At 41.4% G+C, this 17018-nt stretch overlaps 1 protein-coding gene across 5 annotated transcripts in view; it reads right to left on the bottom strand.

Annotated features, from left to right (window-relative positions):
* Window positions 1–15582, bottom strand: part of GALNTL6 (polypeptide N-acetylgalactosaminyltransferase like 6) — a 487138-nt gene extending 471556 nt beyond the window's left edge. For all 5 annotated transcript variants that reach the window (XM_048943578.1, XM_048943577.1, XM_048943579.1 and 2 more), the window contains exon 1: window positions 15392–15582. In XM_048943578.1, the coding sequence (XP_048799535.1) occupies window positions 15392–15529 (138 nt within the window). In that variant the 5' untranslated portion in view covers window positions 15530–15582. The remainder of the gene's footprint in view (window positions 1–15391) is intronic.
* Window positions 15583–17018: the final 1436 nt, after the last annotated feature.

Genomic DNA, 17018 nt, shown 5'->3' with positions numbered 1-17018 from the left:
ATGTATGCTTACAATCCATGAAGTAAATCTTAAGCTAACTATTAATCTTTATTTCACACTTCCATTTTAAAGCTTGTCTTAGATTTACTGTACCACTTTCTTCTTTTCAAAGCTATGTATTATTTCTAATACACCACTATGTTTTCCTTTTCTTTGAAACCAGAAGATACGGGCTACTATATTGACTTATAAATACATATTGACTTTCTATACTGACTTACAAAGCACCATGTAAATTGTTGGCATTCTGCACTAATCAGAAAACAAATTCAGGGCTGTTAGCAAGAACCAGTGAAAAATTGCTTTTATTTCTGCTCAAGTTTTCATAAATATGGCTGTACTGTGTAAAACACTTAAAAAAAAATTATACTCTGTTACATTAATGCTACCTGATCTTATTTTTAGACCTATAGGAGCTTTGTAAGCTATTGCTAGGTTAGCTGCCATACTAACTTATTTCTTTTACCAACAGAAAAGACATAGTCATCAGTGGCTCAAACTCAACGATACTGCTTTAAAATATGACATGTATGGTTGAGAAAAGGGCTTGGGATTGACTCCTTATAAGCCTTGGCCTCCTGACAGGTTTTTGTTTTTTTGGTTTTTTTTTTTTCAGATAACTGTGATGTTGGCCAGGGCTTGGTAATGGCTTTTATTGATGGGGTACTTCATTGCAGGGAGAATGGAGATTTGTGAGGTTGCTTGGAGCACAAAAGAGGACATGAAAGAAGACACAAAGGTTGGTGCTGGAAACAAGTCAAAAGAAACTGCGTGGCAGATGGTATCCCAGAAAGGAAGGACTCTATGGTAAGATTCAGATGTGAAAGAAAAAGTCAGCCCAGATGGTGACTGACAGCACTGATTACAAAACTCAGTTCCCATTGAAGGCAATGGAAGCTTTATTCCAGTAATGAGGATGGATGCCTATGAAGACTTTCTTTTTTTTAAATCTTGTTTTCAATGTTTTCCCAAAGAAAGACTCTGCAAACACCTGTGTGATTGTATAATTTAAGCCCTGACATCCAGACAACAAAACAGTTGACAGTGTCATACTGTAACTCGTACATAAAAGCACAGAATATTAGCATACATGTATTTAGGAAAAAGAGAAATAGAACAGTTTTAAATCTATAACAGACCAGTGTGGGAGCAGGTTTTAGCAAATAAGCATTCAAAACTAGATTCCAAGAGAGTTCTTTGAAAATACCTTTCCCATCTTACATGTACTGTTTTGCATTGGCAAATTCATATCATGCTATTCACTTGGAGGGAATAAAAAAGAGAGAAGAGAAAAAAATAGGAGGAAAGAAAGAACAGAGAAAACAGCTTTTGTCTTCACCAGTTACTGTCAGAAAACTATTAAGCAATATTCTGGTAAGCACCTGGCAAATCCATGATCAGCACAGCTGACAGAATCCTAATGAACAAGGTTTCCTGTAAGTAACCCTACTGAGGACAGAGAAAGAAAACATTTTTCTCTTTCTTCTTATCCAGTTATGCCACACATTCTTGTGGTAGGTTCTATTCATATTGAAATCCAAAATACAGTTTTGATATCAAACAAAGCTTAATACCAGGAAAATGTGAATAGTGTGCAAAGAGCAAAATACCATATTCATAGCTATTGCTACCCAAGAGTACAAGTTACAGGAAAATGAATGTAAAATTCTGCAGACATCTCAGAGTAAATATTTTCAGACCACAAGGTCGCCTTTATATGCAATATAGGCAATGTAAGTAAATATTTCCTCTCAGCTCTAGAAAGCAAACAAACAAACAAAAAAAAACCCCACAACAAAAGTCCACAAACCCCCACCCAGCTCCACAACCACAGACAATACCATAATCTCAAATATAGCACGTTCCTTATTACATTCTGCCATATTCAACATGTTTTATTCCGGACAAGAAAAATTGAACACTACTAACAGGGGAGAAAATGAGAAAACAGTTATATAAAAAGTAGGGTAAGCATGCAGAAGATCTGGGAAACTATTGTTACCAACAGAGAGGATGGAGAGAGGGGTCAGTGCCTACATTAAGACCAATTGAAGCTCTGAATCTTGAAATCATGTTTTTGTCTCCCACAGATATTAAATAATGCACCAAGACACAGATTGATAATAGGAAAATGCACACTGTTACAGTTACACCTAGTTTAGGATACTCTCTTTCTTGGAGTGCCACATCTCAAATTCACTGTAAAGCTGAAACACTGGATCTCAATGACATTTACTTTTGTCACTGACTTAACAGAAAATTCTCTAGCATTCAGTAACTCACTCAAATTCCCTATGTTCCACCACTTGATTTTCCACCAGCATCTACTATAGATGACTTTAGCTTACTCATTATTAGTATAAGAATGACTTTTATAAAAGTAATATGAAAATGTCCATCTAGACAACTATTTGTTTTGGACAACGATCAACAGCACATCATAAGATATAAATACATAGCAAACAAGCAACTTCACTTCCCTACTTTACTTCTCCAGTCTCTAGCTACTGGTTTAAGGACTTCACTAGATAGAGATAGTGTCTTTAGCATTAATGCATTTTTCTTTGATGAATGCATTCAATTGCTTCTTGCAGCAACACAGACTTTTAATACCTACAATCCCTGGTTCGGAAAGCTCTGCAGTTTAATAGCCTACTTTTCAAAGACCCCTGCCTGCTATTCGTTTTGAACCCAGCACACTACTTAATTTGATGTTATTATTCCTATTGAAAGAGAAAGTGAATTAAGTGATCTTTGCATATATTTTCCATGTTACTCTCTTCTACAATACCTCTATCGTGTTTATTCTCAGTACTCTCTTCTCATCAGTCACTCAACAATGAAGCCTTTACATAATTTAGTCACCCTTGATAAGCATCTTTTCCACCCCATCTGTGATGATTATGATTGCACCAGAATTGCATACAGTATTTCAGAGTGCAAAATGAATTTACACAGTAGTAATAACATGTTATCCTCTTTGAAATGAAAGCTAACATTTTCATAAAACTAATATAAGCATCGAGAGCTCTTTCCCGAGTAGCAATTACTACCTCAAAAGTTATTGCTGTGTATGTAGAAGTAGGATTATTTACTTCTGCATTCACCTGATTTTATATATATATCCACATTTTATTTCAGAGGGCTTGACAAAGTAAGACAGAAGATTATGTTATAGCAGTAATATCCTGCCTGTATCCTACCCCGGATTTCTCCCTTGCCTTTTTTTTTTTTTTTTTTTTTTTTCCCTTTCTATCCATTACAACAAATCTTCCAAACACCAACCACAGGTCATTGGCTTCTTCAGAATAGATCACTTCAGTTTCCAAGTACAGCAAACTCAAAACTCAAGAGTTATTTTCCTTCCTGAAGATTCTTCTGAAGCAATTTGAATGAATGTTTCAGGATTTGTTTTACGTGTTCTCTCCTCTTAAGTAGCTTCATGTTTAAGATGTTTTCCAACCTCTTGGGCATCTCAGTCACTGCCAAGTCACTGCTCTCCTTCAGGAGTTGGGATTCTTAATTTCAAACACTGTTTTTATCCCTCTTTTATAGTTAAGAGACCCCTAAATTGACAGAAGAAATTGCTCTAGGGAGAAGCACATTCTGTTTCTATTAAGGACATTTGCTGAAGTGTAGTTTTGGACTACAAACAGTCAGCTTCCAGCTCTCTTTTTAAAAGGCAAATTTAACAAAAACTACAGCTGCAGCCTAAAGTTGCTAGTGAAACATAGTACATTATTCGGGTACCTAAAGCACTGTCAAGACTTTCAAAGTCCACTGCCTCTGAAGCATGAGTAAGGCCAACTTTACTAAGATTTCTAGATTTGAGGGGCTTTTGTTGCTGGTGTCTTGTTCTGCCCATAATGTTAGTCCGGAGGAGAAACTGCTCAGAAAAGCAGGCTAAAGTGAACTCCTGAGACATATTCAGGATGTAAAGATGACGACATTCTTATTTTTGAAAAATGAATGGATGAATAAATAAATAAATAAATTCAGTATGCTCACATTCCAACACAGCTCTCAAAGAAAAATGCAGCAAGCAACACTCCCTACTCCAAAAAGGAAAAGAAATATAAAGTTACCTGTGCAACAATTAATATAAAGTTACCTGTGCAGTAATTAAATGTGTGTAACTTTTACAAGAAAAAAATTAAATTCAATGCTTTTTTTTGAATGAACTTCTGGGAAATTATCTGCATTACAGAATTCTCCCAGCCTGCACCACAACGAGCAGCGGTTTCCCACTCCCATGCCAAAGCCTGAGGTGAATCATTCTCGTGCTTCTTGGTCTGAAGTACAGACTCCCTTATGGCTATATCCTTCAGAACTCAAATGCTGCTTCAGTTCTGCCCAGCCTCAGCAAACATCTTGAGAGAGGTCACAGCCTCCTCTTAAGAGCAGCTTCAGTTTGCGGTATAAAATTATGAAGCATGCTTTATTCACACACAGCTTCAATTCACTACAACGTTAAAAGCCCACAGGTCATGTTTGTATGATGCAGTTAACATAAAACTAAGAGCTTATTGCAATCAAAATAAATGGATCATTAATCCAGGGTATTCCAAAGCAGCTTTACTAATACACTAAAATAAATTAGAATAGAGAAGCAAGGTTGCAGTTAGCATGTCTTCAAAAAAAAAAAAAAAAAAATAGTAACTCAATAACAGTACATGCCAGAGATTCAGATTAGAGACATATGCAAGGAGAGGCATAGGAAACACAAGAACAATGTGACTTAGAAGCACCAGAAATACATTTAACAGGATACAGAAAGGAACTATACGCCACTCTTCTTCTGGCTGTATATTTTCCTTTCTTTCACATTTCCTTCTCATCCCTTCTATCCTAAAACTCTGGCAGGTTTTCATTCTTCATTATCATGAAAAGAGAGTAACAACCAGATCAGTAAATGGGAGGTTAATCTGTAATATGAAGAAGGTTACTCAGTGGAAGAGAAGGTCAATCGCTTGATTTTTTTTTTAAATCACAGATCAGGAGAAAAGCAGGTTAGCAAAGCATGTTGCAGAGACAGCAGCTTGGGGCAAGTTTTTTGGAACAAACTCGTTTACTGTCTCCTACACAAATGGATCATAGGAGAGTCCATCATATAAAGGGCAGAAAGGACTGAAAGGCAGATTGGAAAGAATCAAGAGTATAAACGATACGAGCCAGCATCTCTATTGCCCACACATTGCAAGGCTTAGAAATAGAGAAGAAAAAAAAGTTCAGTAGATCATCCAAAGTAGTCACTGTGCAAAAACTGTACATAAAGCCAGCCCACATACAATCTGTGCAGAAAGAGGGACTAGAGGAAAAAAAAAAAACCCAACCACATATGAAACGTCCACATTTATTAAAAAAATGGAAAATGCCAAAGACACTTTAGGCTGCACTGAATTTATATCCATAAACATACACTTTCCCCACATATTTGCACAGCTTCTAAGATTGTTAGGACATGCTACATTAAAAAAATACCCTCCCTCCCAATGCAGGAAGCAAAGCAATGGTCTCCTCAGCACCTCCTGTCTGTAAACAAATGCAGGCAGAATCACAGAACGGTTTGAATTGGAAAGGACCTTTAAAGGTCATCTAGTCCAGCTCCCCTGCTATGAACAGGGACACCTACAGCTCCATCAGGTTGCTCACAGCCCCACATACTTACACATATGTACTTTTATAAAAGACAAAAGGCACATGAAAGCCCACACTAAAAAGCATTTCTAAAGAATTTATTCTACTAACAGTTTTTTTAAAATGCTCTCAAGAAGAATCTCAACTCTCTATGTTTTGGTTAGGTTTTAAACTTGATTCAGTTGGATTTCACTCATATAAATCACAGAAGAAATGTTACTAATTCACAAGGACAAAGGAGAGTCTTCCAAGACCTCCCATCTGAACAGGCTGCAGTGTGAGGCAGTAAGTACATGTTTCCTGGGCTCAACCTCCTGCGCTCATTTGTCACGTGCATCCATTCCAGATGCAGAAGCAGGATGCTGCTTAGCATGATGCCACTTCCATTTCCCTTCACCCATTATAAAATACAATTTTTCAGCATTGCTTCTGAAGGAGACATCTGTTGTTTGTCTTGAGCATTTGAAGAAAAATTTCTATTTCCCTTGTTCATACTGATGTTGCTTCAGTAAAACACACCTTTGTTTTTTATGACTGCACTGTCACTCTAAGTGGAGCCAGGAAATGTGCTGCAGTGCCTGGAATTCCTGAACAATAACTAGATACAACCCCAGTCTTAGAAAGAATAAGACTCGTTTGTAATAGCAGCTCTTTGTAAAGTACTTCTTCTCTATGCTTTGGTACGGATGGCTTAAATAATGTCTTGGCATCTTTAACAGCCCTTAATGATTCCTCTCCTCAAGAAGTGAGGAAATAGGGAAGAAGGGGAAACATAGTATATGGTCACAGATCATGTTCCAAATCAAATATGTACAGCAGTGCTGCAGGAACACATTTCTGTGAAGCTTTTGCATGCAATCTTTTAAGTTTTCTGATAATTTTAAAGCCATCCCAAATACTTTTTAATGTCCATCTATGCTGTGACTATAGCCATACTGTAATTTCAGTGGAGAATTCATTATTGTATCATAAAAGCTCCAGATTTACATTTTTACCCTGAGTTATAATTGCCAAATTTGATCAGCAATTTGACTGTCACTTCAGTTTATACTGAGCCATTCTGGAAAAAACAACATGCGTTCAAGCCTGTCATTCATTTTGAGTCCATATCAAAAGCAACATAAAATGTAGTCATTTATCAGAGCCTGAAATGCTGCAATATTTTCTTGCAGTATGGCATTAATATGTCTCTTTCATGCATTTTCCATGCTAATGTGAAACTGTTATTCAGTAGAAAAAGCAATCTAAAAATTTCCAGGATTTAAGCAATCAAAATAATTTATCCAATCATCAAATAAGATTTAAAAACATTAAAGAGACTAAAATGTTTTGTCTCTCCCTGCTCCCCATGAAAAAAGCAACACACAACACACAACCACCCTACAAGAAACAAACAAGGAGGAAAAAAAGCAAGAAGCAGTGGTGTACTGCTACGCTGAAAATAAGAAGTCTTTCCCCATTAAAGGATGACAGGAGGCATTCTGCCATTCATATAGAAAAACAATATGAATAACTGCATTAAATCCTGGATTATATTCTGTGTAGGACAGATTCAGAGCTGGTGATACACTGAAGAATATTAATTCTGCTTAAATTTAGGTAAAATTTGCCATCTCTTCTAAAGTAACCTTGCTCTGGAGAATTACTACTACACCTCTATGGACTTCGTTAGAGACTGCAATAATCTTGCCAAGGGTATAGTTAATCTGCTCAGAAGAGAGATTTCTCTTGCAGGAATCCGCTCAAGTTAGCTGTTATAGGAAGAGATCTTACAGAAGGAAACACCTCAGACCTCACAGGTGCCTGTGCACGTACCTGACTTTGCCTACTCTGACACGACCACATCAAGCCACACATTACAGTACACGCACAACCTCTAGCCCAGGGACTGAATGACAGAGCGCAACAACAAACTGGCTGTTACAGACAGTTATGTTATCTGATGCAAAACTGGGAGATTTAATCACAGTGAGGCAAAAACACATGGGGTGAAGCACTTTTCTCACACTACAGAAGCTGCTAGAGTTGCAGGATTGCATGTGGAGAGCCTCTACTTCCCAGACATCAGCTCTGAACAGAGAGACAGGGAGCCCTTATGCTTCCCAATCTTCACCTACAAGCAGAACTTGTACAGTGTGGTTATAAAGTGTTCTTTCTTGTCTTAAACGTTTGTTTACATGCTCCTAGTACTTAATTTATAGAACACTATTTTCAGAGAGCAATAATAAATAAACAGGTTAAAAATTCCTAAACAAACTCATCTATTATTCCACTTGTATTCTAAGTACAGGTATGAAAAATTATGCTTCTTTAAGCAAATGAGCACCTTAAGTTATTCTGATAAATCTACACTTACACACTCCAGTGAGCAATCCAATTTCCAGAGCACCCTGTTTTAACACGAGTGTCCTGACCAAATTCTAGTTCAGATAATTACTCTGCCTGGCTACATCTCTTAGCATCATCGCATCCTGTCATAAACTGCTGTATAGCATGGAAGCAAACTGCTAAAATCCCCACTGCATTTTAAGCTCAGAATCAATGGCTTATCACTGATTGATGAAACATTTAAATCGTAAAGGCCAGATTTTCTGGTCTGCTATGTCCCATTTACACTCTAAGTTCATCGTTTTTTACAGACAGCAATGGGCTGAGTGCAGGGAGCTGCCCTGGTTGAGGCTCCCATGAGCTGCCATTGGTCCCAGATCTTCCCACTCCATGCAGTTTGCTGCTCGCAGGGTTCAGAAGAACACATGCAAATATTCTTCAGCTACATCAGGAAAGCGTCCTGGCAGATGACAATCGGATGAAGCATCTGCCAAATGCTGTTATGTCCTGTCACCAGAGACTTGGCTGACAGTTTCAGGCCCTGGATGGTAACCAACAGGAGATGGGGGGGTGGGGGGGAACGAGATGCTGTAGCTGTCTATTAAATCCATGTTTCAGCCAGTGACTGCTTGCTAAAGCGAGAACAGATCGCCTGAAAACATAAGAAAAAGGGGGGATAGGGAATTCCTTTTAAAAGATCTGCCAAGAGATTTGAAAATGGCAGCGCAAGACAGTGCCATACCTGTGAAACACTGCCTAGAGCAGGAACATGGCAGCCCTGACCAAAGAAGGAACAGGCATCCAGCCTGGAATGGCATTTCTGATGTTAGCTGCACATACACCTCACCATTTCTGTTCCAACAGTTCTGTTAATATATTGCTATTACAACAGTGTTTAAATACCTGGCTTGAATTAGCAGGTGTTTGCATTGACTTAGAGGCATATCTTCTCCTCTTTGAACATAGATGTGAAAATTAAAGAAATGAAGGTAAAAAAATTTGAAAGAGAAGCAGGACACCCTATTAAGCTCAGGGTTCCTTCCACTCCTTCTCCCATGAAGCAAACTTCACTTTCCAAGCAGACATCCTCAAGCAGGCCTCTCCCCAGCAGTTTTTCATAAAGATGGGAGGGATTTCTCTATCAAAGTCATATTTTGACAAAGACTGTACAGCCCAGCCCATCACCCCATGCTGCTCCTTCAAACGTGGCAGTTCTCAAAAAGAGCTGGAAAGCAATGAATCACAATAGAGCCTGACCTTAAAAACCAGTTTACACTGACATTCTCAGAGAGGAATTGGTACAGAAGGTTGACATCTCCTGTTAAGGCCTTTCCACATTTTAAAGAAACATTCAAAATTGGCAGTGCTATTTTGTTCAGCTGAGGTAATTTTGTCTCATGACTGTGAGGCACGTTTCTGATAGATCTAAGATTTTCAGCTGCGGATTCCTGAGCTGCACTGTATTTAACTTGTCAAGCTCTGAATTAATTTTGGTAAGCCTTATCTAAAGTAACCAAACATGCCTGCTCCTGGCCTGGGTCCACCAAAATAGTTAGCATACACTCAGATTTGCTTAAGTCAATTGCTATAAATGCCTGCATCAGCATATTGCTAGATGAAAAGCATAAGTTACCTGCCTGAGCATTAAAAAGATAAAAAGAAAAAAGAAAGAAAAAATAATCAGAATTGTTCTTTCTTTCTTCTCTCCAGTCATGTGTCTGCACACATGGGCTGTATCTCACAGAGCCACACATGCAGGGCATGGTGCAGCCCAGCTCCCAACCACAATGCACCCAACAGCATGCTATGGTTCTCTGGACTCAAACACAAGAGCTTCACCCCCCACACAGGGAGGTGAGGAGGTCTAGGAAGCAGTGAGTGGCATCATGCCTGGGGAGGGGATGAAGCAGAGCTTGGTGTTCATCCTTCAGCAGTGAAGGTTCCTGCATCCCACTGCTCAGGTAAAGGAATGGAGTCCCCACTCATCCCTGCAAAATATCCACATGTTGGCCTGCACAGAGCTTTCTCAATCTGACATTTTCATTCCTATGAATCTGAAATGACTGTGCTTTAAAAATATGGCTGCACACAATAACAAGTGAAAGCACATTACCAACACGAAGTTAAATCGAAATACTACTAAATATAAAAATCAGCCGATTTTATCCTGCAAGACACATTCTGTTTAGTAACATTGCTGAAAATTGATAGGTATTAAATTAACCACAGGAGGGCTCCCTCTGGTATAATGAATACAACAAAACATACTGTTAATTGCCAAAAATAATATTGTATCTTAAAACTAACAACAGTTTCAGACCTCAAACGATATTTTCCTCAGTAGGCTCCAATATTTACAGGGGAATAAAATTACACATGAGCAATTCAGATTAAAAAAATTGAATTACATAAGTGTTAACTGTCTGACTGTTAAATACTTGGTGGCAAAGAGACTGCCAGTGCACTGCCTATCGAGGCACCACTGCCTATCTAGCACGCAGTGCCCTGTACAGGGGCCTGTGGGCAGACACACTGGCATGGCAGCAGAGGGACCTAGGGAACAAACAGGGACTGAACACACTGGAAGCACACTGGAGAGGGATGAGGACCTGCCTCAAACAGCACATGCACAGAAACTGAGGCATTGTCTTATCAATAACTCTTATTTACTGTCAGCCACACACTCCCCAAAATAGTAAAAGTTAATGTCAGCAACAGTCAAGCAGCTGCTTTTGTAGACTTTGTCACCCTATTTACTCCTCTGCTAGCAAAGAAGCAAAACTCTTCTACCTTACAGGTTTATGGTGAAAGCAACCAACAGTAACCAAGACAGTGAAACAAACACCTACACAACCAGCCAACTTCTGTCAGGGCACTTATAGGAAACAGGCACCTAACCATGACCTAACCCAGCCATGCTTAGTACAGCAGTTTGGAGCTGCTGAAATTAACTGGAAAAGCATTGGAAATACAGTGATGGAGAAAAAAAAGGAATGTTTCACTTCTATCATTCAGCTTTTCTCGCAGTAAAACTGACTGGCCTAAGCAAGGCACCCAGAGTGCACCAGCAGCGAACAAATGGAGCTGACTGTCCCCCCAACAGCCATGAACATAAGTTCAGCCTCGGGCTAAGTGTGAAATTTCATTTCGTTCATGGACTTCAGAAACTAATGACCTTTGCAAGATAGATTTCAGTCCTAAACCACCTCCTGGATTCAGAAACCAAAGCGGGTGCTTCCACAGCTACCAGACCTGGAAGCCGTATCTTGCGCCTGTTTTCCAACCTGCACATAGCCAGGACTTGTCACAATTACATTCTTACTATCCTGATGAGTTGGTTAGACACATACCTCATGTATCCTAAGAGAAAGACCTAATCATCAGGCTAACAAGACAGAAATATGGGATTCACAGAACAAGGGAAGGAGAGCATGACTCCATCTGATTGAACAGAGCCTTCCTCTGGCAGGATGCCTGCATTTTGATCTCTGTTTTGGGCACAGTAATGCAATGGAGGGGAGAGGGAGGGGGAAGAAAAAAGGACAAAAAGGGACAAACGCGGGAATAAAAAATGCAAACATCATTAGACTTGAAGTGGTCAGGCAGTTGGACTCTGTGAGCTTTGAAGGTCCCTTCCAACCTAACTATTCTATTCTATGAGAGTGTGAGCTGCAGTCACAGCGTTTCCCATGGAAGTGCCTGAAGCAGAAGGGTGATGTTGCATGCAACACTGCACCAGAGCATAAGCAAAACAGGGCAAGAATTCTACCTTCTTATACAGGTGTCAGGAATTACTTCACTAGACTGACTGCTCTCCTTTTTCAGCCAACAACACTGGCATCCCATAAAAGCAGGCACAAAGTCATCTCATAACACTTTGCACCACACCTATTTTATGGGCACTGGAAAGCTGCAGTAGGAAACTCCATTCTACTACATGAAGTTCTTTTTCACCTACTGCGACTGTATAAAAGGGCAGGTTACAGCCTTACTGCAGCCAGACAAAGTAGCACTAACTTCAGACAGCAAGTAGCCAGGTTTGCACTAGGATTACATCCTGCTGGTGGTACTGTGCTGTTCCCGCACCAAACTAGGCTGAAATTAAAACCTTTATCAGCATATCCTAATCCCTAACCATCATGCCTTGAGATTGTGTCAAAAGAAAGTATCAAACAGGATACTAGTATCTCAAGTAATATCTCAATGACAAAAAAGAAAAAAAAGTTAAACTATAGAAACTGTCATTGAAACTTAAGGATACTAAAATGTGATAAAGAATTTATAAGGGTTCTTTAATTTCAATTTCTTTTATTCCTATAGGAGACCAGTTGAAAAAGAATTCAAACAAATTTTAGAAGTTAGGGGGCATTTGACATACAGTATTTTATCTGTACTGTGTTATTGTCAAGCAATATTTTACAGCTCTTTGCTCCATGTAAGGCAGATCTTAATCTCTGGCTCTTTACTTTTGAACTTCACTTCAAATACTGTGCTAAACTAAGCCCCAATAACAGTATTCAAAATACACTGACCAAACTTATCAGTATCACAAGCGAAAACCTTGGAAAAATATGTTAGGCAAAAATGAAGTTTGTACGAAACACTCATGTCAATAATGCACAGAGCACTAATGTACGCAATCAGAATCATTAATGCTGCCTGAAATTAGCATTGTCAATAGCATTTTTTTTTTTTTTAATCTTATAATCTGTCCTATAGAAGAAAAAAAAAGAGCTCCTCCTCTCAGAAACAGACAGAATTTGCATAATGACAAAAAATATCTTATGTAACTTCTTGGAGCACGACTTTAAAGAAGAAAAAATGTCATCTGATGTTGCTATATTACAATTTTTAGGCAACGCTAAAGAGCACAACTGCCCTCTCTGAGGCACTGGAACACATGGCACCCAGGGGAAACTGCTCACTGACACAAGCAGACTACATGCAGCACACAGACTACTTTTGAACCCTGCTGTCAGGGTCACCATACTTCAAGCAGCTGCCACCATCCCTTTTTGGCCAGAGCCACAGCAGGCACCCATGGGGCTGGCAGAGCCCCATTCCCAACCCAGTTTGGAGACATCTGTTTCAACAATGTTTCGCAAAGTTTCTCCCTCCCCTAGTCAGGGTATTGAGATTTCACTGCTTCACCTCCTCAGGAACACCTGATGATCAGAAACACCATTTAGCTGTTATTAAAATAAGAGGGCAGTAATTGTAAAGGTTGCATTACTGCCAGCAGTAGAGCAGAGACACATGTTCAGTATGCAGTTAATACATTAACTCATGACAGCTCTGTCCCTCTTCCATAGTCATTACATCCCATAGCAAACTGACTGCCTCGTGCCTCCACCTGTGGACCTGGGTAACCTAACACTAATTCAGCAGAAGCAACAAAAGCCTGTTACAGTTCCAGTGGGATTGACCTTGAACTGATGTTAAGTCACTCTACACAGGGAGTAATGGTATGCCAAGGGCAAAGTCAGAGCCTCAACACTCAGTGCAGTCATTCACCTTCAGATAAGAGGGGAGAAAAGTTATCTATTATGACGTTTCTAATGTGATCTTCTCTGTTAGTATCTTCTTTCCAGCATAATCTCAATGACCGCCCTCTTGTCATCTATTTTATACTTCAGAGAGTTAAACTCAAAACTTGCATTGCAACCTTCATGCCTTGCATGCACTTTGGGTTATGACTCACGCACCAAAAGGCACAAGAACCACATCTGCATCGTGCTCTGCCTCTGACAACCTGCTGTCCTTAGAGGGCATGACATATTCAACACCTCAGCTCTACCACTGACAGTAGAACTACACTGGAATCAGCTGAAAGGGTCAAAGTTTCATTGTCAATTTTATTGCTTTCCCATTAAACTAAACCCATTTCTGCTTAATTAGCATTCAGGTGAGGAAGAAGAAAAAAAACGAGTGAAAGAAGACCCTTTCAGAAAACTTAAAATTTAAACGTTCTTCATTAGTAGAATGAAGCCCTTCACAGATGTAAGAATACCTTGGAGAGCAGCAGCCAAGCATCATTTTATCTGGCAGCATTTCTTTTTTTGACACTGTTTTGCAGTGATGCTAGCCAGTCACACTGTACTTAGGGCTCAGACTGGCACACATAAAGTTCACCTTATCTCAAGGCATAGTGCTCTTAGAAGAACCATGCAACGAACATGAAAACGATTACTTGTATTGAACACTTCAGCCTTTCTAAATCACAATGTAAATCAGATACGGTGAAGACTACAGCACGCACACTGCAAACTAATGACAGATACTTGCAATCAGGTATAATTTTCTTTCAGCAGAAATGATTTCCAACTAAAGTCTAGCACCTGACATCTACTGCATATTAAAACCCTCAGAAGGACAGAGTAAATTGGGAAGCTACCCTTCACATCTTCCTGTTGTAATTAGGGTATCCTCCATTCAGCACATTTCATTACTAAACTGATGACACCTCAGAGGACTAACTTCTAGCAGCTTACATAAACAAAAAAATAAAGCATGTTGCTGTTCAGATGAAGCAAGTGCCTTAAACAGTCAGCATGTGGAGAATGTGCTATACACTCAGGTATTGACCCCTGACATTAAGACCACTAACGCACCAAAGTGACACATGGCGCTGCTTAATGCACTCCACCATGAAGGCGATGTGACTAGAAGATTGAGCAACTTCGTAATTTTTTACTAATGACCTATAAAACATTTATATTGTATTTAAATCACAATTACAGTGCTGGTGCCGAAGTGCAGCAGTGTTGAGCAGAACACACACAAGCTTTAGTAAATTGCAGGCAGGGTTTTTAAAGCACTATGATGTTACAACTCCCTCAAACAAAACTTCCCTCGATGCAGGTCTCACTGTGATTTACGAGCCGTACAGAAACCCAACGAGAGAAAGAACAACTTCAGGGGAAAAAACAACAACAACAACAACAAAAAAAAGAAAAAACAAGACAGAAAGCAACCAACATCTTATGTCAACTACCGTTATTAATAAGGGTGAAAGAGGCTGTTATAAACTGGGAATATTTAGAAGCCTGGTGTGGCATTAATCTGACCAGAAGTTACATGCAGAGCACTTGTAACGGGTCACACTGGTAATGTCCAAAAGATTGAAAGTTAAAAAATAAATAAATAAGGTTTAAAAAAAAAAAAAAAAAAAAAAAAAAAAAAAAGGCTGTCGAACACACCTTTGAGTTTTCAGTGGAAAGGAGAGCAGTGAGTTGGCGAGAGGGATGGTGAGCATCCAGTCACACACCGCCAGACAAACCAAAGTTGGGGGCAGAACTCCGCTCCTCTCTGCACAACCCGCTGCCTTCACCACAGCGCTGAACTCCCCGCAGCCCGCATGCTCCCACCCGGCACCCCACGCTCGTGCCCGCAACTTTCACAGCCCCAGCCCGCTCATCCCGGCTACCTGAGGCTCGGCGGGCTCGGCCGGCTTCACCAGGTGCTTCTCTCTATAGAGAGACCAGAGGCCGATGTCGGGCAGGAAAATCAGCGCCGCGGTGAAGAGCAGCGTCATTTGCAGAAATCTCTTCTGTTTCCTCTTCATGGCCAAAGCCGGGCTGCTGCCGCCGCGGGGCCGCGTCCTTCCCTCCCCGCCAGAGAAACTTCGCCCGCCCGCCTCACGCCCGCCCGCCCCGCGCCCGGGCGGGGCCGCCCCCCGCGGCGGAGGCGGTGGGGCCGGAGCTGGCGGCCGCTCTACCCGCCCCGGCTCGGCGCTGAGAGGCGAAGGGGCCGCCCCCGCGGGAGCGCATGGAGCCACCTGCGCGCGGAGCAGCACGGCTCGGCGCGGGGCGGGACAGCGAGAAGGAATTGGATGGGGGGAATAAAAAAAAAAAAAAAAGGCAAAAGAATAACAATAATGACACAAAGCGCGGCCGAGTAATGCGGAAGCGCTAGGGATGCGCGGAGCTGCCTCACATCCCCCTGCCTCCCGGGGCGGGGAGGCGCGGCATCGTGAGCTCATCAAGCGCAATTTGCTAAGCAAGAGTTAAAATACATCTATATCAAAAAAAAAAAAAAAAAAAAAAAAAGAGCTGGGAGGGCGGCGCGGTGGTACAGCGCTTCTCTCCGCCGGGGGATCGGGCGGCGTGGCTCCCCCAGCACGTGCGGCCGGGATCGGGGCGGGGCGGGACAGGACGGCTCCCGTCTGTCCCCGCCGCGCTCCCTCATGCCGTCGGGACGGCGCATCTGCGCGGATCAATGGAGCCCCACGGAGGCGGCATGGATGCGGGGTCGCGGGCCGGAGACGAGCATCGCCGCGGCTCAGGGACACCGGGGCTTGCAATTCCCTTTCTAGTCCGTCCTCCTCGGCGCTGCGTGGACCGCGGGAGGAGCTGTGCCGGACCGGGAGCCGTGGGACGTTCCCCCCGCTTCGGAAGGAAATCTGAGAGCTGGAGGTGTCGAGGGCATGCGGTTCTACTGCCTTGTTGCATCATTTGAGCTCCGAGTCCGAGTTCAGCTGCTCGCTCCTAGGTCACCGTTCCCTTTCCTCTAAGCAATACGGGAGAACGCTCGGGTAAGCTCACAGCGAGCCAGTGAGTGCCCTTTCAGCATAATCTCTTTGAGCAGCAGGGAAATGTACCCACTTGCAGCATATGCTTAGAACATATGTCATAAAATAATGATACATCTACCTTCCTTTTTTTCTGACCCCTATATAAAAATTATCAGCTGTGGCCCAAATTTATATTGATGGTTTAAAATATTTCTAAGTGACAGGGTCTAAATCCTACAGTGAGAACTCTCTTCCTGTGTCCAGAGTGTATCTCTAGAAATGGCAGGAAGCAGTGTCCTTCCCATGGGTTAGATTGATCTCGTCCAACTGCAGAACTGCCTTTTGCAGAAAGCATTTCCTACACATGCATAATACAATAGGATAGGCAGCTAGCAATTATTTTTAGGAGACTAGCTGGAGATAAAGGGAAGCTTGTGGGAGGAACAGAAGTCTGAAGGTGGGGTGGGAGGGAAAAGTGCAATGCTGAGAAATAGGACTAGAGGGGACCTCAGGAGGTCAGCTCCTGCACAGCTCTGCCCCA

The sequence above is a fragment of the Lagopus muta genome, chromosome 4, assembly GCF_023343835.1.
Source record: "Lagopus muta isolate bLagMut1 chromosome 4, bLagMut1 primary, whole genome shotgun sequence".
NCBI lineage: Eukaryota > Metazoa > Chordata > Aves > Galliformes > Phasianidae > Lagopus > Lagopus muta.
Note: the sequence above shows the minus strand (reverse complement) of the source record. Positions and strands in the feature narration are given on the sequence as shown.